Consider the following 21,478-nt stretch of genomic DNA (forward strand, 5'->3'; position numbering starts at 1 on the left):
TAGGCACTTTGCTTCTTCCCCTTGAGAAGGAAGAAAACAAAGGTTATTTTCATACTTTAAGCCTAACTATTTATTCTAGAAAGAGTGCAATTTTTTGGTGGGGAGCCTGGACGACTTTTTAGTGAGGATGTTAAATACTAGACTGCCTCAGAGTTATATATCAGAGGTGTGAGGGCAGCTTAATGTTGGTTAAACGCTTACCCAAACAGCTACTTAATATGTGCACATATTTTCTTAAAAGCTGTTTTGCTCTAAAACAGCCCAAGTAATCTTAACACTCTAAGGCACATATATCTCATGTATGCTCATGGGGATGGGAGAGGAAAAGAATTTGTAAGTAGAGCTACTGTGAAAAGTATTGGATAACAAAACCAAAACCTTACCAGTGAACCAAAGAACGCCTAATGTCTTTAAAAACTCATAATTATAGCAGTAGCTAAAGAACTCTTGTTAGCCCTTGTGTATTTCTGAGATTCTTCACCTCTCCTGATTTCACTATGCTTAGACTGTAATCATATATGTGCTTTAAAATACAATAAAATTGTTTCTCTGCACAGAAAGATGTATTAACTTTTAATGATCTTTTATTTTTACATAACTTTAAAAATTGAGTAATATTTTCTTGTAATTGTATATTCTATTTGAAATACCTAAGTTTTGTGGCTACTGCAACTGCATGAACACATATTCTGCTGCAGCTGTGATATTGATGGTTAATTTGTAGTGAATTCTTCTAGCTTTAAATTGTTGGGAAGGGGGTATTTAGCAGAGTGGGATCTGAAAGTGAGCAAGGTACACCCTCAGGATTGGGGTGTGACATAAAGAACTAGCATAAGGGTTTGAAGAAGGTGTCGGTGGGGGCGAAGAGATGAAGTTGAGACTTGCTTAGGAAATGAAAGAAGCAAGAAAGCTGGTGGATTCTGGTTTCCCTTTTTCCTGTCTTCTCTCACTCTGATATTTTGCCAGAACTTGCACAAGTGCCGGGAGTCATTGGAAGGATCTTGCAATGCCTACCTTCCTCTGTCTGCCTTTCACCTTACCTTTCTCCCTTCCAGGTAGTTCAGCGATGCCTGGGATTGGCAAGTGCTCAAGTCCTGGAATGGAAATACAGGCCTTTTGCTTTCCTCTTCCCTCGCCCTGGGGTTGCTGCTCGCTTCCTTTTCTATTTTCCCACTGTAGAGAACACTGGGTTGTTGAGAGATGGGGCGATAAATGGGATGAGTAGGTGGCAGGATAAGGAATGGGTGATTTGGGGCAGTATACGAGTGACTGTGGAATACACATAGCATCGTGGAATAGGGAGAAAAAGAAGAGGAGGAAACTCATCTATTGTAGTGAGGATTAAGAGAGTATCTGGGCAGACTAGCTGAGGCCCGATGCCTGATGTAGGTTGTAGGTCGGTCAGTGGCTGTTCCTGAACACAGAGGCCTTTGGGAGAATGGAGGGACTGGTCTTCTTCATTCACTGCATTAATTTCTGTAGTCATTTAAGAATCTCCAAATAACTTTGTGTTCGTGTGTAAGAAAAGATTTCCTATAGTCTAAAAACAAATTGCAAAAATGATCATTCTCCAATCACTTTGTTTTACCTTCTTTAAGCCATTAGTTGGCAAAGAAAATTAGTACACAAACTCTTTCTATTACATATTTTTGCAGTTAGAATATGGCCCTCTGGATTATTACTAAGAAATAGTTGCTAAATACTGCAGCATTTGGCTCAAAACTCCCAATTTCATTTTTTTTTTCACTTGCATTTGATCTGTGCATTGACTCTTTATAAAGTTCAGCATTTTTTAAAAAGAACTCTTTCATTAATTTGTGTGGATTTTAATGGATGTGACGCAAATATTTTATATTCTTTTCATCCTTGTTCTTTGTAGATGAGGAAGCAGAACAGAACAAAACAAAACTCAGTGACTATAATAGTTATTTTTCAGTTTTTTAAACATATGCTAATACTCTTTCAAGTATTGTTTATATAATTTTTAGTCATCCCTTAACAAGAAAATTAAAAACATGGTTTTTTTTTTCAAGTACATAGACAACCTCTCATAATAGTGTCCTCCAGAGCTCGTTTTTCCCCAATTAGGTATTTTAGTGTGATGGGGAAATACCCTAAAGATTTTTCTTGTTATTTCGGAAAAGGTTAAACTCTTCAGTACTAAATCATTTTTTCCTTTGTTATCCTCATCTCAAGGGATGTAATCCTTGAAGAATTCCACCTTGTAAATTTGAAACTTGCTTAACAATAGCAAGGAACATGTCTCAAAACAAACAAAAGCAGGAGCCCTCCACCAATAGTCATGTCTAGTATGACTGTGTCAACAACTTTCACTTGGCAACACAAAATACCTTTCTTTTTTCTTTTATGTAGAAGATTTGAGTTAATAATCTGGCACATCAGATAGAGTATACTGCCAATTCCTTGGGATAAATGTAGCTTCAGCCTTGAAGATATGGCAGAGATGATTCATTCACACCCTCAAGCAAAGTTGTCTATTACTGGCTGCCTTTTTTCTCCTGCCATGGTAACTGGAGGAGCAACTAATCCCATTAAAGACAGAAGGATGCAGACCCTATGTGTGTGTGTGTGTGTGTGTGTGTGTATGTGTATTTCAGTGAAAGATTTTTACAGAGCTCAGCTCTAAACCATAAACCTTTCTATTTTATAATTGTACGAGAATAAACCAAAAGTGAGTCCAGTAGTATATTATGGTGGGAGTTGAGGCCTTGTAGACAAGTCACTCATTAGAGAAGCTCTTCATCAGCTATCATCCCAGCCTGATCACTGTGCTCTGACACTGTGCATTAGTGTGTTGGTCTCCCTCTGGGAAGCAAGACAGGCATGTTCTTTGTTCTCATGTGGCTTTATAGTCAATGTGTAGACTTTGCCAAATCACTTACATTCCGTCATAGAGTTTTTTGTTCTATACAATGAGATGTCTAAATGTAGAGTCGTGAACAAAACAGACACACAGGGAGGTGAGGCATGAGATGAGAGGTAGTGATTTTAAATAGGGTGGTCTGAGAAGGCCACATTGAGGAATTGACCTTTGGAGAGGAAGTAGTCACATGATATTTGGAGAAATAATTCAGGTTGAGGGATCCGCAAATTCAAAGGCTCTGAGGTGAGAGAATATAATTATGTTCAAGCCAACAGCCATGAGGCCCATGTGTCTAGAGGAAAGGCAGAAAGTGGGAGAGTCACAGCAGATGGGGACAAAAAGGGAAGTGGGGTGCAACCCTGCACGGTCTTTCTAGGCCATTTCTAAGGACTTTGGCTTTCACTCAAAGTTACAGAGTTTTGAACAGAAAAGTGATGTGGTTTATGTTTCAAAGTGTTCACAGCTGCCGTATTGGGAATAGAGTGTGTAGAGAAGAGATAATGTGGTTTCCCTTTTGCTTTCTGTATTTTATTCCTAAGAAATCTGTTTTCTGCATAATCCTATTTCTCCAAAAAGAAAATAAGTAATTGCCTGTTTGCTGTTAGATAATAGAAGTTGACCTAAGCCACATAAGCTCATATTCACTTTAAAAATATCCAGAATTTCAGTATGTGTATTAAATGATGGGTTGGTGTGTAATTGATAGTTGATATTCTCTAGGTAATCTTTTAATTTATTTACATTTTTAGCCTTGGGGCTCTATATTACGGAATTGGAATTTCTTAGCTGTAACACATCCGGGGTACATGGCATTTCTCACGTATGATGAAGTAAAAGCACGGCTACAGAAATACAGCACCAAACCCGGAAGGTAAGACTTTTTGGCAGTAGTATTATGTGATGTATGTAAAGATGAAAAGTCCTCTGTGGCTTTTTCCTAAGTAAGTCAGTAACACACATGGGGGTGAGGGGAGGGAAATGCTAATAGACCAAAACAGTTCTTCTTAATTCAATTCTTCAAATTGGTACATTTATGCGTGTCCTGAAATTTTGGGTTCATAAAGTGAAAGAGGATATGGTGGTATGTAATTTGATGAATTTAGAGAGTAAGCCTCAGAGTTTCAAATTGAAGTAGGATATTAGCATGTTAACTGTTTTCATGACACACATGCTTGTATATAAAATTGTATGTGTATATTTGAATACTTGAATATTGTGCTAATGACAAAATAAGTCAGTTTCATGTTCATTATTTTAGGGTATTTTTCAAGACATTCAATTTGGTTCTATGATAATCACATAATTACACAGAAATACATATTAATGCATATAAGTACATACAAGTAAACATATACATACATGATAAACACATATAAGTACATAAACGTATAAGCCCATTGTTAACAACCCAAACCAGTTTCATGTCCTTGAGAACTTCTTCCATAATACCTCATGCTTGATGCTCAAATGGAGTGAAACTCACAGAGCTTGGCTGTGTGATCAGCCCCTCTGCCTTTGACCGAGAGAGCACGCCTTATTATTAGTGGAAAATCTGGGGTCAGAAAAACTGCCTCTCTCCTGGTGCAGGCATTCTCCCCACATCCAGTCTAGAAATGCACCAGGCACATAGTAGGCATTTGTGCTGTGACAAGCAGTGTACTGGGTATGACGGTAATGACAGTGGAGACTCATGTTTTAGTAGAGAGTGAAGCAGGGCATCCCAGTCCAGTGCACTCCATCCCAGTGTCCGTGAGTGCACTGATTTTCATATAAGGGTCATTTCACTTTAGGAATGAATTTGGTGGTTTAAGTCTACCTTTTCCTTTTAATATCATTTTTATTTGATTTGTAGTGCAAATGCCATTTGTCCTTTAACAAAGTCTTTTCAAGTACAATCAGTTATTGATGTTTCCTTTCTTCTCTGTCATAATGAAAAATTTCCACCTTTTATTTTTTTAAGAATTTATATGGTATATTAGAAGGAGGTAGTGGGTACAGAAAACAGTGTGGCTCCTGTGGAGTCATTGGTTTAGCCTGAGAGCTGGTTCTCATTGTGACCGCAAGAGCAGGCCAGATAATGTGCACAGTGACCGTGGCTTAGGTGAGTCACTTTGTTTCGTTCAAGGATCTCTCATAACCAGATTTTCCCATAATTTTACTCTCTTGATTGGCATCAAAGTATCTTCTTGCTTCTGGAGGTATGATTTGAAAGATGGAGTCACAGACTCATAAAAATTTAACACAGAAGTCATTTGGGAAATTATCTTGTCCAATTCTAAAAATAAAAAAACTGAGTCCTTTTTGTGTTCTTGTGTTCAAGGTCATGGAGATAATTAATGACAATGTTGGAAGCAAAAGCCAGGTCTCATCACTGTCAGAATAGTTCTCTTAAGATAGTGCTCTTCTTGCCCTGTAAGAATTATTTCTTCTAAGTTTTAGGTAGTTAAAGATGAAATGATTAGTCTGTGGTAAACTGTAACGTGTAAGGTGTGACAGGATATTTAAAATGTGTTTCGGAAGACTCTGAACAAATCAATGACTTTGATAAATATTTGCTGGATATGTGTTTAAGTGGTCCTTTCTCTTGGAAAGTGGTTCATCTCTTTGGCTTCATGGTAAAGAAAAGAGTCGGGTCTATTCCAAGGACATTTGGGTTCTTCGGGTTGTGCCTTATTTGGGATCCAGCTGACAGTCATAAGTCTGTGTGGAATTACTCTCTGTGATTATGATTAAGGATGCTAGTAAGTGACACGATACTTATTTTCCGGCTTTCTAGGAGAATATGTTTTTAGACTTTCTTGAGACGTTCTTTCCAGAAGTTCCAAAACCAATATGAAGTTCTTAACATTGAAAAATCACAACTTCTTCCTTTCTTTAAAAACCCAGTTTTCTTCGAAGATGAAACCACTTAGAGGGAATTACCATCCTTGCTTCTTTTACAGATCAGTACATGGAGGAGAAGAGTGTAACAGGAAGTTTGAAGAGAGACATTGTAAATGATTCTGTGTATTCTTTCACTTAAGAAAAATCTAACAAATTGTTTAGTAGTCGTTAGCTGACATTTTGAATGTGATTAAACGTAATTTTCTCACACTTCACAGCTACATTTTCCGGCTGAGCTGCACTAGGTTGGGACAGTGGGCCATCGGCTACGTGACAGGGGATGGAAATATCTTACAGACCATACCGCACAACAAGCCCTTATTTCAAGCCCTGATTGACGGCAGCAGGGAAGGATTGTAAGTGTGACACGTGGGAGTTGGGGCTGCTTATCATTCACAGATGTGGAGGATAGAGACTGCTTTGCGATGGAGGGAATGGATGGTGAGGCTCATGTTCTGGCTGGTTTTTATCTCAAGACTAAGAAATGGATGTTCCTTAGTTTTTATCGTTCATCTCTTAAAATAGTCAGTTTGAGGTAACCTAATTATATGATATGTATTTTTTTTTAGCATGGTCTGAACAATCTCCGGGTCTCAATATTTTCTAACAAATCTTAGAAAATACTGTACAATTGGGGAATGGACTCAACGGATTGATTATTTGTTGTTCTCTACCTAGCTCTGCTCCTGGGCTCCCAAATCTCACTCCCAGTCAGTGTAGGGCCTTTTAACCCTGCTGTTGGGATCATGAGCAGGTTCTGACAGCTCTGTGCGTGGGCCATTGGTGAAGTTACAAAGGGTTCCCCCTTTGTGGGGTTGCTGCTCACAAAAGCACCCCCCCAAAGAGCCTTTCGTCAGCTCTTCTCTCTCAGAAAAATACAGCTGGTTATTAAATGGCCCAGGACTTCATTTCCATGGGGAGCACTGTGCTCGTATGTCTCTGAGCTGTGTCTTCCCTCTCTTTCACCTTCCTCCCTCTGTTCCTTCCTCTCTGTCCTCCTTTTTGTTGTTTTGGGGTTTTTTTGTTATTGTTTTTTTTTTTTTTTAATCGAAGTATAGTCGATGTACAATACAGGAGTACAATATAGTGATTCACAGTTTTTAAAGGTTACACTCCAGAGTACAATATAGTGATTCACCGTTTTTAAAGGTTACACTCCATTTGTAATTACTATAAAACATGGGCTGTATTCCCTGTGCTGTACGATATAGCCTTGGAGCTTATTTTATACCTCTTCATCCCATTCCCCAGTATTGCCCCTCCCCCCGCCCTCTCCCCACTGGTAACCACTAGATTATTCTCTGTATCTGTGAGTCTGTTTCTTTTTTGTTGTATTCACTAGTTTGTTGTATTTTTTGGATTCCACCTGTAATTGCTGTCACTGAATTTAACTGTATAATATAGCAAATAAATTCCAGCATCAAATTACAATGAGCTTGTATCTTTCACAGGACAAGAACTGAATAACTAAAGGTAGTTTAAAATTAGATGTAAAACTGTATATATTGAGATAATTCTTTAAAGTAATTGACTTCTGTTGCCTCATATAATCCTTAAATCGCTAGTTTTACTTTTTATTTTGGCTGGTAATACCACGTTTTCTTTTTCTTCTTCTGCTTTCCTCATCCCTGCCCTTCCTTTTCTCTTCCTGTCTCCTTCCTTTTACTCACAGCAATAATAAATCCATATTCCAGAATTGTATGTTAATAGCTAAGTTCAGTTTATCTTAAGCTTTTTTTTTTAATTTAGAAATAAACAAATTCTTTGCTTTTTAAGTTAAGAATGCTTCTTTTTTCCACACATAAAATTTAGACAATCTAATGGGTCCCTTCATAGTAAATATGTCTTTCATTCATTTTAGTCATATGCCATTCCCTTCTCCCTTTTGTTGTTTTCACTGTCACTTCATCTCACTGACTTTTCTTGTCCCCTGCCTTGCTGAGTGACTTAGACACATATATATGTCTATAAGGAGCTCCTTATACATGTGCTCCTCCTTGGGGTGGCGCAGGTTGTGATAGAAACCTAGCAGGAGAAAGTCCACCAGGAAGAGCAAGTAGTTTAAGTTTTCCAGTAGCAAAAAGTTTGACTTTTCCAAAGTAACTGCAAAAACAAAAAGAAGAAAAAGTGATGGGCTCTATGTGAAGAGAGAGAAAACCTGTGAATTTAAAGAGTTACATGAGAATTAAATGGCAAATGTGTATTTCTTTTTTTTTCTTTTAATCATCCTAAATTTGTTATTCTGTTATTTGTACGTTACCTCTAGTGCATCCGAGATTCATATGTGTAGCTTTCTATTCACTATGATAACAGGATTTTTGTTTTGGAGAAAATGTGCTTCAGAGTTTTAATTTATAAAAAGAGGTTACAAGTGGGCAAATCTGTGAATGGAATAATTTTGATATAGCTTGTTTAGATTGCTATAATGCCTTATATCTAGTTCTCAAAAGTCATTCAAAACTAACAAATTATAATGTCATAATCAGTCTAGCCTCTAAACTCTTGTACAGATTAGCTGTTAATATTTACACACACAGCCACACACACACAAACACACACGCAATCTTCAGAGGGGTTTAGCAAGTTGAATTTGAAGTCTAATGACAGATTGCATTAAAATCTGATCAGGTTGGTTGTAGGTTAGATTAAAATATTAGCATTTTAATTACATAGTGTTTATGTTTGCTTGCTTTTTTCCCTTAAGATCAGTAAAAGCACAGGATATCATCTGGTCCAACTATCAGGGTCAGCTGCCCTTTCCTTATAGTTAATCTGATATTGTAGGAAGTAGGTGATAAAGAAGTTTACTTTGATAACCAGCCAGGACTCCTTATTCCTTCACTGCTACTGAAAAGGGCTCATCAGTAGCAGCCCGGTGTACTGAGAACAGTGATCATTGAAATGCTCCTTACACATTAAATAGAGCCGTTTAACCTTTCCTCTAGCAACCTTATTGTCATTTTGTAATCTTTCATTTCTGAATTCTTCCTAGAATTCTACATTTTTGAAGTGTGATGAACAAAATATATGATAATATTTAAAACTGGCCATTTTAGGGTATAAAAAGAAAGTTACCAACTTTTGCTTATCTGTCATTTTAATATTTATAAAATTGTGTCCCAACCCCTATAATGATATTCTAAATTTATATCATAGTCAGATGTAGTCAACTCCCTTTCCTAAATCTTAAAAAAACCAAAAATCAAAAAAACCCACCACTCACTGATTTGCTGTCTTCTAGGTTCATTTTTTCTTGGGTGACTTTAAGCACTTACTAATGTATTTATGGACTTTATTTAAGGATAAATATTTTTGGTTACTTCACAGAATAATTTTAGCATAGTTTTGCCCTTTAAAATATTCACCACTGTAGTATTATGTTCCTAACTTTTCATTCAGAAATCTAGAACAGAAAGATAGAAATAAAATCAACTATAAATTAATGAATTGATGAAATCTAGCAGTAATATTACTGTTTTCTTAATCTAAAATATGTGTTTACCAACACAGTAAACTTCATTTTTTAATGAATTTCTGAGTGAGTAAAAGCTGGTTTAGCACAGCAAGATGGCATTTAAATTCTTATTTTAATTCTCTCTAGTAACAGAACCTTATGTTTATAAACCGTTCTGTTTGTAGCTTGACTTGAAGTAAATGAAGCATAGAATTGTAACATTTTTTAAATTTCTCTAATGAACATGTATGTGTGTGTGCACACATGTGTATGTGTCAGGGTAAGTGGAAGGTGAAACAGAAGGAAAAAGGATGGGAAACTGGAGAAAGACACCACCACAGGAGTCTTTGAATAACTTTTGTCGGAAAATTGTGGGCTTTAATTCTGTTTTTCTTTTTTTGTACTACTAAGCATAGGGCAAAATGATACAGTTAACTTTAACTGTGCTTCAGATGAAAGACATAATAATTGCAGATAGGAGTATATTCAAAGTATTTTGGAATAGAATATGAGTAACCAGGGAAATAAATTTTTAACTTACCTGTACATATAGGAAAGTTATTTAATTGAAAATGATTGCTTAATGGCTGAGTCCATATTCATCATATCTTTCTCTTATGAAAAAGATTCCTAGATTTTAAATGTCCTAAAAATAACTTGTAGTATTATGGAAACAGTGATAGAATAAATTCTTGATGTAAGTTACATAAAAAAGGAAACATCCAAATGTGTTTGGATATAGAAGAATCTGATTAAATAAACTTAAATGCAACTAAGACTTGTATATTTATGTTAATAAAATTTCTGTTTATAACCCAGCTATCTTTATCCTGATGGGAGGAGTTATAATCCTGATTTAACTGGATTATGTGAACCTACACCCCACGATCATATAAAAGTTACACAGGTAAGGACAATTTCTGGAGACATATTTATAATTAATAAGTATGATGCCTTTGAAATAAATAAGATTCTTATATCATAGGTAAAATCATGTACAGGTATTTAATGCAAAAGATATTTAAGGAATTCTAAGAGTATTTGAAAAGAAATTACATTACTTTCTCCATTTTTTGAATAAAAATTTCTGCTGTTAAATCTTACTTCCAATATAATATTGACATTTATGTGTGGAGATAGATAAATCCATAGGTAGATGACTATGAGGGGAGTACTATAGTTTTAGAAAATTCCAAAGAGTTTAGGATAATAATATGCATTAGTTTTCAGAGTCAAATGAGTAATTGAAGCCTGTCGTAGACAGTAATTAAATTCTTATAAATCCATTGTTGGCAACCTCATAGGTTTATGAGTGGGAGTATAACTTGGTAAAGCCTTTCTTGAGGGTGAAACTCAATAATTATCAAAATCTAAAGATCTTTGACTGTAGATTCCATATACATATCACTTGCACATACACACAAGGATCTGTACACCAGGATGTTCACTTTAGCATTTTTCATAAAAACGAAATGTTACAAAATAGCACTCTATTCAACCAAAGGTTAAATACCATAGTATACTGATACTGCGTTATATTGTAGTCTTTAACAGGAGGAAGGTAGCACTACATACTCAGGTGGGAACTTCTGCATATTATTATGTAAAAAAGTTATGTAAAGCTTAATTATGTAACATTTTATTTTGTAAAATTACATTATGTAAGTTCAGTTTTGTAAGTAAAAAATGATCATATATGAACATATGAATGTGCTTTTAAAAAATAAAAGTAGAGAAACACCAATCTGGCAACAGTCTTTGAGAGAGAACTTGAATATTTTATTCTCCATGTAGTTAAGTTTAAGAAATTTTTTAATTTAGATATTTCATGCTTTGTATAATAGTAAGACTCTAATAGAAAGAAATTATAGGTTTGGGGGAAGACAACAGATAATTTTTAATTTTATTTCTGATTCTCCAGATTTCAGTCTCAGTGGTCTTGATATTATTATGTGAAACACTTGTTGACCTGTGTACTGTGTGAGCAATTTTAAAAATTTAATATATGAAAGCCATTTTAAAAATGATGTAGTGATTCTGTATTTTTTATTTATTTATTTATTTATTTATTTATTTATTTATTTATTTATTATTTTTTTGGGGGAGTACACCAAGTTCAATCATCTGTTTTTATACACATATCCCCGTATTCCCTCCCTCCCTTGACTCCCCCCACCTCGAGTCCCCCCCATCCTCCCCATCCCAGTCCTCTAAGGCATCTTCCATCCTCAAATTGAACTCCCTTTGTTATACAACAACTTCCCACTTGCTATCTGTTTTACAGTTGGTACTATATATATGTCTGTGCTACTCTCTCACTTCATCTCATCTTCCCCTTCACCCCCCGCCCCCTCGCAAACCTCGAGTTCTCCAGTCCATTCTCTGCACCTGCATCCTTGTTCTTGTCACTGAGTTCATCAGTACCATTTTTAGATTCCGTATATGTGAGTTAGCATACAATATTTGTCTTTCTCTTTCTGATTTACTTCACTCTGTATGACAGACTCTAGGTCTATCCACCTCATGACATATAGCTCCATCTCATTCCTTTTTATAGCTGAGTAATATTCCATTGTATATATATGCCACATCTTCTTTATCCATTCATGTATTTTCTAATATATGTAAAGAGACACAATTCCTTATAAAGTCATTGTTTAAAAATTATTTTTTTAATTGTTTAAAAATTCATATTCAGGAGTAGTATCATTCTCTTAAATTACTCATAAATATTTGAATAGCTTACCTCTTAGGTTGTGTTGAATTCTGCAGCTATGGTTTTAGCCTATTTTAATTTTTTTATAATTATAAATTGGTCCTTTGGATTTCATAACCAGTATAGATTATTTTAGGGATTTCAGTGATATTTATTTTGGATTACTTTAGACTTCTTTTCCATCTTGATCCATTCTTTTGTTTTTCCTTAATTTAAGATTATTTATATAGTCACACATACATATATCATGGTAGACAATTTATAAATGAATGTGTGGGTGTATGTATGCGTGTGTATCTATGTGTTTATATATATTTTTTTTCTCACCAAGGTTGTAAGATCTTTCAGTAGGTTAGGGATTAAAATTGTCATTTATTCATCCTATCCAGGGCCATGTATGTAGTAGGTACTTACTAGACTAAAACATTGCCTTATTTAAACAGATTTTTATTTCTATAGTTCCCTTTCTTTGTATGCCTATTAAGTAACACTATTTTTTCATACTTTTTTAATACTTACCAATATATTTGTGTCTTCTTTGTGACATAGATCTTTTCATTATTTGAACACTGAGAATTTTACTATGCCAAAAGCTTCTAAACCAGCAAATCAAGAGAATAGATGTTTAATAAAACAATTTTTGGTTGCTGAAAAGATTAGTTTTCTTGATGGTGTTAGACTGGGAAAAGAGTGTGCATATTAGAGTTAGAGATTTAATATACAATTTGAGGAAAACAATTTAAACTTACCCTCGGGTCTTTTTTTTTTTTAATTCAGTATATCTTATTATAATTTGGAGATTATGTGACATAATAAATGTGGACGAAAGTACCTAGCATGAAGAAAGGCCTTGGCAAATGCTGCTTTACTTCCATTCTGGAATTTCTATAGATAGCTATCTGAGAAATAAAATTAATGGTCAGCCATATTGCAATTTGACATTACAATTAGATGAGTGTGCGGCATTTACAAAGAAAACAAAGTTATTTATTGTTGCCTTTTAAAACCATAAATTTTGTCTCTTACATCACTCTGTTGATGCAGGTACCTTCCCAAAGGAACAGTACAAAATGTTAAATAATCCAGAGTATTGAAAAAGCTTATGCAACTGCTGATAAAATCTCTTTAATTTTGTAGAACAAATTGTGATTACCAATTTAAAACATGTCTTAAATGGCAACGTGATCTGACAGGATCAAGTGTAAGTCATTGTATTTAAGAAAATTCAGTATTATCAGTTCACACTAAAAATAATCATTGCCTTTTTTCTTCCCCAATTTCCAGGAACAATATGAATTATATTGTGAAATGGGTTCCACTTTTCAGCTCTGTAAAATTTGTGCTGAGAACGACAAAGATGTCAAGATTGAGCCTTGTGGGCATTTGATGTGCACCTCTTGCCTTACAGCCTGGCAGGTATAATCAAGATTTAATTAGCAACGTTGATGTCTTCCTTATATTCCCTGTGACTATTTCTCTTTTCACCTTTCTTCATCGTAATGTTTCAGGAAGTAATGTGGATAAGTGTTTTGTCTGAATGGTTTTTAGAAAAAATCTCCTATGTTTGAGTCTTTCATTTATATAATTTGATTTTTTTTGTTTTTATGTTTCCTTTGTATGTATAACTTCATTTTATGATATTAATCGTAAGCAGTTCTACTTCTGTAACACTTGATTTCAGAATGTAAGTTATCAATGTTAACTACTAACCATATTTATATTATTTATCATAGGTCAGATTCTATTTGTAGTAGGTCAGATTCTCAAGCAGTAAACCCTAGTAGATAAATTTTATGTTGATGTTTCAACACCTGTCTTCTGAGAAGGTGTGACTCCCATCTCACATATGTCTACAGTTGCTCTGTAAGGCTAAAATAGGAGAATCAGACAGAAAAAGGTTCCCAACTACCTTTAGTTCCCACAGAAACAGGCACTAAATTTTCCAGTTTCCAGAAGCAGAATTTAAGGTGAGCTGCCTTCCGCTCTGTAGGCATTCAATAAATATAAATTGATTTGATGTTTTAGAATAAGACCTAGAGAATAATTGGTTTCCCCAAGGGCTTTTTTATACTTTTTTATTTGTAATAAAGGTTGGAGATTTTAAAATAGATCTTTGGACAGATTTCTAGTTTTGAGTATTTGGAGGATTCACAGAATATTTTCCTCAAGCCATTTTTTAATTGCTCTGTTTAACACAGCCAGTATTGAAGTCAGTATTGTTGATTGGGTTTAGGAAACAAACAATGAAAATTTCAAGCCTTTAAAAAAATTTGCAGTCGCGTGTATCATCGGTGTTCCTCAGCCTTCTCTCCAACCCAGAACCTGTGCAGTACCTGAGGAAGGATGCCTTCAGAGGATCAGGAAGGGGCGATGCAGACTCACAGGAGCATTGATGTTTGTTGAACTCATTACTTGATGATAAAATATTAATGATTTTCACATTTTCATAATCTTATAAAGAGGACCTCTTTTTTTCCTTTGGGGAAATTTTAAAAATGGATGAAGAAAAAGGGAAAAGAACCAGGAAATGAATTACAATTGATTTACATTTTCAAAGCCATTTCTGAACTCCCGGACATCTTTGCTACCTCGGTAAAAACTGCTCAAATCCCTACACTTCTTTCAGTATGCATTTGGTTTATATTTTACCTGAGGTTTTCCTTGTTATCCTTGCCCTAATTTCCCTTTATCCCTTCATGATGCTTGTGAATTCTGTGTAGTACAGGGAGAAGTTGGAGGGAAAGGGGTGCTCAGTATGGCATCAGCAGACTCTCAACATAGTCACATGATGGCTATTTAAGTTATGTTAGCAATAATAGCTCTGCAGACATAGCAATGTCTTTTTATAAATGAGTTTCAATAAATTTAGTTACGCTGGTAAAAGACGAAACTGTCTGTTTGCAAGTGAGTTTGAAGTGTATCAGTAGAAAGTATTATAGAGCTGTTATTGACCCAGCCTGGCTGACTGGGAGGAGACTACTTTAGGATGATTTGCTTTACCTGAAACCCATTAAGTATTTCAGGGTAAGTATTAAACGGATAGAGGCCAAATGTGTTTGTCACCCCTTTAGGTTGACTTATGTCCTCAGTGTGGTAGTATGGTTCTCACAGGTATGAAGAATCTAAAAGTTTGCTTTTCTCCCTAAAGAAAACCAGAATTTTAGGCTGGTACAAACTCCCAGTACTTTACCTCCATACATGGCCTCTGTATTTCAGCCCCTTCTTTGGGGGCCCCCGGCTTGGAACACACAAATACATACATGTTGTAGAATTTGGCATCTTCAACTTGAAACTTAGCATTTGGAAGTTAAGAAGGTTAAAAGTCAGAAGCTCCCATTAGGTTGGCATAAACCTTTGATTGGTAAAGATTATTGTTTATAGTGTCATACAAAAGAGCTGTTTACCTTGTGGCTCAGGGTGAGTAAAAGAGTAGGGTTGAATGTAAAACAAAGAGATTTTACTTATTTTCCTTCCTGTATACTTCTTAAATGATATTTATCTTTTAAAACTTCAGGGCCAATGCTATTATTTAATTTAGTAAGTCTGTGAACTGTTTGCAATAGGTATATTATGTGCAAAAGACACAGGAGTATTTCCCAGTTGTCATGGGTATGTTATTAACCCTTTGCCCTTTACATCACCACAGCTTTTCTATATATTACTCTGCAGTCTCCAAATGGTGCAGTTCCTCTTGCTTGTAGCTAAACAATTCCTAGATTCTCTTCATGATTTTCAATATTGATCTAATGGCCTTATATTAAGATATGTGCAGTCATTTTTGTAAATTGTTAACATTTGCAATTTCTTTTTTATTTTTTTACTCTGAAGTACAATACTTCTTAGTTTTACTTTTAGAGATTAAGGAAGTGCATAAATTACCAAGTGCTCAAAACTGTCTCTAAATAAAATTTTAGGAGAAGCTGTTTGAAAAAGTGGTAGTAAAGTAGTTAACTAAGTAAAGTAATAAAAAACTGACAAATTCAAAAGTGCTTAGAAGGTTGAAATAAAATAAATCACACTCATGTCACTAGTGAATAATGTTATTATCCTAATGTAATCATAGAATTTTGCATATAAGTTGATGAAAGATATGCAAAGGCATTATTTCAGCATCTTTAAAATTTTTCCCACACAAGACAGTTCATGATTAATAAATATCTTTCTGATACCTTTTGTATATGTCCCTGTAAGCTCTTACCTCCTTGTGTTTGTCTTATAAGCATTTACATACATATTTACCTGTTTTTCTTCTAGGATGTGGATTGCTTTACCTAGTTTAGAATTCCTCTCCCCTAGCATGCTACCTCCACATTGGTAGTTACTCAGTAAATGCCTGTAGACCATATGCTGGATAATGTAAAGGAAAGACAAGAATAGGACTAAAATTACAACAAATAAAAAGACATTGATATTGTAGATGAATTGTGAAAAGCCCTTGTAATGTCTCAGTTCTGTTCATTTCTCCTCTGCAAAGTATCTGTGGTCTTTCAAATACCTTTTATTATGCTTAAGGTCTGAGAATGATTTCTAAGAATTTTAAACCTCAGATCCATTTGTTCCACTTAGTCACTGCTGGGTGCTTCCCTTCAACTTTTCACATTTTGTTTTTGTTTTTGCACTGTTTTTTTTTATTGCTTGCAATATTCCTGGCATTAACCTACAGGCAGGAAGACGAAGTTTCTATTTATTGCTTTTTTGCACCAAGAAACACGCACAGTGATCCCTGATTCAAGTTTTCTCTACCCTGAGAAAATTGTTGTTAGGTCAATGTTTGAGAATTTCAAAGTGATGTTTCATAGTCTCTACATCTTAGTGGGATTTTAGTGGTTAAAGAAGCTTCAACTTTTTTTTTTTTTTTTAATTATTTATGGGGAAACCAGTAACTTGAGATTTAATTCCGGTCTTTACAATTCCTAACCCAGATCCAACCACAACACCGTACTGCTTCTCATGCCATTATGACAGCCCACCTCCCAGTTAGACTCTCAACCCCGAGTCAACTGCAGAGTGGAAGCCTCTTTCCACTTATCCCACCAGAGTGGGTGACACCATAGAGCTTCAGCATGTTGACACTGAAAATATTACATTCATTTCTCCTTGTAATGTTATAGCCAACTGCTAGTGTCTGTCTTTGCATTCTTTTTCCAGCATCTTTTTCCTACCACTCTACCAGTCTTTTGCCATACACAGGCCTTTGAAGTCCAAATGTGATCTGGCTGCATCAAATGAAGACACTTGCACACCCTGTTACCACATTTAAGTGTCTCTGAACCTTCTGCTAGCCCAGGCAGGAACTTCACAGCCCTCCACTGCCCTCCCTCCGAACAGAAGTCTTCCCAGCTGTGTGTGCACATCCCCAGATGGGTGCCTCGTGTGTGCCTGTGAACCATCTGCTGGCCTTTCTGGTTTTGCCTTTTCCATCCCTCTCTGTTTTGGTTCATGCCTGCTGAGAAGCAGTGCTCGCAGAGCTGCTTGAAGAAGCATCACTGGGACTTCCGTGGCTTTATTTTACACTCTGGGTAATGTTGCCTTCAGAAACTATCTCCTCCTAATACTAATAAAGCTAGTGATCCTTGGGGTGCCACAGTTGTGCTAGATTTCAAAGAAGCTTCAACTTTTGAACATTTCCACTTTTGGATAATCTGAACATTTCTGCATTTACATACAGATTTCACGCAATGCTGCTTCCTGCCAACCAACAGATCTGTTTTGGCAGTTTTCATATTTTTGTATGAACAGCAGTATTTGACAATCATTTAAATACGTTATTGCAAAATGCCCCTGTTATTAGAAAAAAAAAAGTCTTATAAAGTTAATCCATTTAAAATACAGTTAATAAACATTAGCTATACTGAAAACCTCATATCGTAGCCTCAATGAGTTGCTCACTGGACTGAACCTAATTGATGGTCAATATAAGGACCAATTATGGAACATCTCCCGAGTTCTGCACTGTATTGTGAAACATGGTATCTAAGCTTGTAGATGTAATTGGAAATGTTATGTGAGTAGTAAGTCTCTGGATATGAGTACATGGAGTAATATGTCTTTTTTATTTTTTTTTCAACTTTTTCCTTATTCAAAATGGTAAAGGGCTAGAGTCTGTTTTCTGACTTTAAAGCCAGTGTTTTTATTTTTATATGCTTGTTTGTTTTCCTATCAGAGAAAAAATTCAGTTTTCAAACGTAATTGTGCACAGGGATAATTTGGTTTCCCTTAACTGGCTTAGTAGAAGCTGACAGAGAATGTTTCATCCATCAGTCTTCAAGATCTCAAATCTATTCACTTGCTCATATATTTAGGAGACATTCTTTAAGCAGCTTCTGTGTTCCCGGTTCTGTACTAAAGACAGTCCCTACCCTCAAGAAGTTAAAATTAAATCTAAAAATTTTACAGTGGGGCATGGTACTAATAATCACTTGAAATGAATATCCTGTTATCTTTCTAATTTAATTATGAGTGCGAGACATCTTTGTTACTTTCTACTATTTGGTTGGGCATGCTGATATGAAAAGGATTTTAAAGGCTGCATGTCTGCCAAGAAGCTCTGATAAATCAGTCAGAGTCCAATAGGAGATATTAAACCCTGACCATAAAATATTATGTGTTCAGCCATTGTGCATTTTTAGCAAGTCCTACTTCACCAACTTTTCCTTCTGTTTGATGCCCTACTTTGGTTTAATTGAAATTCATTGGAGACTTAAAATTTATGTAATTAACAGAAACCCTGAGAAATGCACAGTAGAGGTGTCAGTTAGTTGTTATGGGCTGCAAGTGGTTACTCTTTAATTGCTGTCATAATGGCCCATTAGTCATGCCTCCGAAGAGGTGTCAAATACTTTTTTCTCCTTCTAAAACATCTGTGTTATTTAATAAATTGAATTGGCAAGTCTGAGTTTGCACAGAATACTAAGTAAACTGAGCAATCACTTCTTGAGGCATTCTTTGAAGTAGTATCACTCCGGGTTCAACATTTCTATTCTGTCCTTGGCAATGAAACTTGGAGAGTTTTCTTTCACTTCCATACTATTCCACGAATGTTAATAAAACATGTTCTTCTTTACCCTGAACTCTTCCATGTCTTCTTTTCTGTAATAGCATATTATGCAGCAGGGATGTAGCAGGGTTATCACATAAAGTATAAAGTAAGGAACTGTTTTCCTTCTATTTGTCTTTCCAGGAATCTAGAAAATATCTTTTGAGCTACAGACTCTAAACTGTGTTCTTCAGCTCTTCCTTCCAAAGTAAAACTGAATACACATACGTCAGTTAGATGTGCAGCCTTGTTTTGAATTACTGCCAAGGACTGTAAATTCAATTAAAAGTAAAATTAATTTTTTTTCCTCTGATTATTCCTCCTGTATATTTTTTCACAATAATTTAAATGAAAGATATTGGAGTATTCAAAACAGTACTTCACAAAAAGTCAATAGATGAAAATTAATAAGCTTTGATTTTATTATGATGTGTAAAGAGATTTATAGATGCCCCATATTTAGAGAGCATTGTTGGGAAAGAAATGTGTAACTGTCTAAAAGAGGTGAGAAGCCAGCTCAGAGGATCACATTCAAGGCACTAAGAAATAATCCTTTAATATATCTTCCTTTAAAAGCAGCCAGCCTTCAAATTTCTAGCCTCATTGAAACTTTGTAACCTTAGTACTACCAATAAGAAAATATTTTCCTTTAAGAATGTTATAATTAGTATTTGTCCTTGATTACACGTGTCTTTTTGTATAAGGGTGATAAAGTCCTGGAGCTCCTCTTGCACTTTGAGAGTCGTGTAAGGCAGGGGTCCCCAACTCCAAGGCCATGGACCATTACTGGTCTGCAGCCTGTTAGGAACCGGGCCACACAGCAGGAGGTGAGCGGTGGGCACCCGAAGCTACTTCTGTATTTACAGGTGCTCCCCATCTTTCCCTATGGCTTGCATTACCGCCTGAGCTCCGCCTCCTGCCAGATCAGCGGCGGCATTAGATTCTCGTAGGAGTGCAAACCCTACCGTGAACTGCGTTTGTGAAGGGTCTAGGTTGCACACTCCTTATGAGAATCTAATGCCTGCTGATCTGAGGTAGAGCTGAGGCAGTCCTATCACCCCCAGATGGGGCCATCTAGTTGCAGCAAAACAAGCTCAGGTCTCCCACTGAATGAGTTGTATAATTATTTCATTATATATTACAATGTAATAATAATAGAAATAAAGTGCACAATAAATGCAATGCACTTGAATCATCCTGAAACCATCATCCCCCACCCTCACCCCCCTGTGGAAAAATTGTCTTCAACGAAACTGGTCCCTGGTGCTAAAAAGGTTGGGGACCACTGCTGTAAGGGCCATGGTACACTTCCTCAGCTATCTTACTTTGTTTCTTTGCTCTTGAGACTATTTTTAGTCTGGAACTGGAATTTATGTAACACTTTGGAAAGTTTTGAATTAGTTTCTCTTACTTTATCTTTAAGATAGCCCTTAAAATGTGCATTTTCTCATTGTACCCTACAAATAAGAAGAGATGGCTTACCCAGTGTCACAGAGCTGTAATTGGTAGGTATATGATTCCAATCCAAGCTTCCTGATTCAGGATGTCTATGCTCCTTTTCTGATTCCCTGTTTTCATGGGCCTCCCAAATTAGATGTAGAAGAGTCTAGATTCATCAATCCCTTGCCCATCATAAAAGAACATCAAAACCAAAGATATCTCTTACTCTGCTGCTTATTCTAATATCACTATTAACTATCCTTATTCATTCTTTATAACAAGTTACTGAGTTTTCGTGGGATATATTGTGCTCTGAAAATGCTTAGTATGGACCCAGGCTGCTCTCAGTGTATGTATGTGGGTATTTATCTATCTAGTTAGTTATCATAGTTGTTCCATGTTTAAAAAAAGACCTTTATGGTAACTGCAAATCTGTGTGAAGTATAGCAAGGTAAAGTACATTAGAAGTTACCGAGATGGGAAACACACACACACAGTAAAAATATAAAATGTGCTCCAAAATGAGACGTATGAAGTCCTATGTATTCTCTAGAGCCCTCCATTTATATTGTATTTGTGGGAATGCATGAAGTGATTGACCTTAAAGTAGGCCTTCAAATAATTAATCATCCTGAGAGCAAAATAAATTGTATTATATATGATGTTTATCTTTAAAAAATTAAAAGAAAGCATTTAAGAGATAATATCTAGCCAAACAACATGTGCAGAAAGAATAGGGAAGGTGACTGATATATGATGATGAGATAATAGATAGTGATAATATTTATTTGGATTTTTACATAGGGTGTTATTGGGGAGTGGGAATTTCGGGGGAAAGTTAAAAATTTTTTTTCTGTTCTATCAATGTTAATTTGTTCTCAGGTTACCTAAAGTTATATTTAATATCATTAGCTTACAGTATTTACAGTTGCCAAATGAGTCTGAGTAGTTTTATCATGAGCATATTACATAGTTAATTTTCAAATGGTGTAGAACTCACTGATAATTTCTGTGTCTTTTGGTTTGGGAGGATTTATTTGAGGAAGTGAAATCTACTGAGTGAAT

The 21,478-nt window shown here is 35.6% G+C and overlaps 1 protein-coding gene across 4 annotated transcripts in view; it reads left to right on the plus strand.

Moving 5' to 3' along the window:
* CBLB (Cbl proto-oncogene B) overlaps positions 1-21,478 on the plus strand; it is a 199,815-nt gene that overhangs the window by 108,344 nt on the left and 69,993 nt on the right. For all 4 annotated transcript variants that reach the window (XM_057697271.1, XM_057697272.1, XM_057697273.1 and 1 more), the window contains exons 6-9: positions 3,634-3,755; positions 5,986-6,123; positions 10,041-10,128; positions 13,222-13,353. In XM_057697271.1, coding sequence (XP_057553254.1) covers positions 3,634-3,755; positions 5,986-6,123; positions 10,041-10,128; positions 13,222-13,353 — 480 coding nt within the window. The remainder of the gene's footprint in view (positions 1-3,633; positions 3,756-5,985; positions 6,124-10,040; positions 10,129-13,221; positions 13,354-21,478) is intronic.

Source organism: Hippopotamus amphibius, chromosome 10 (genome assembly GCF_030028045.1).
Source record: "Hippopotamus amphibius kiboko isolate mHipAmp2 chromosome 10, mHipAmp2.hap2, whole genome shotgun sequence".
NCBI lineage: Eukaryota > Metazoa > Chordata > Mammalia > Artiodactyla > Hippopotamidae > Hippopotamus > Hippopotamus amphibius.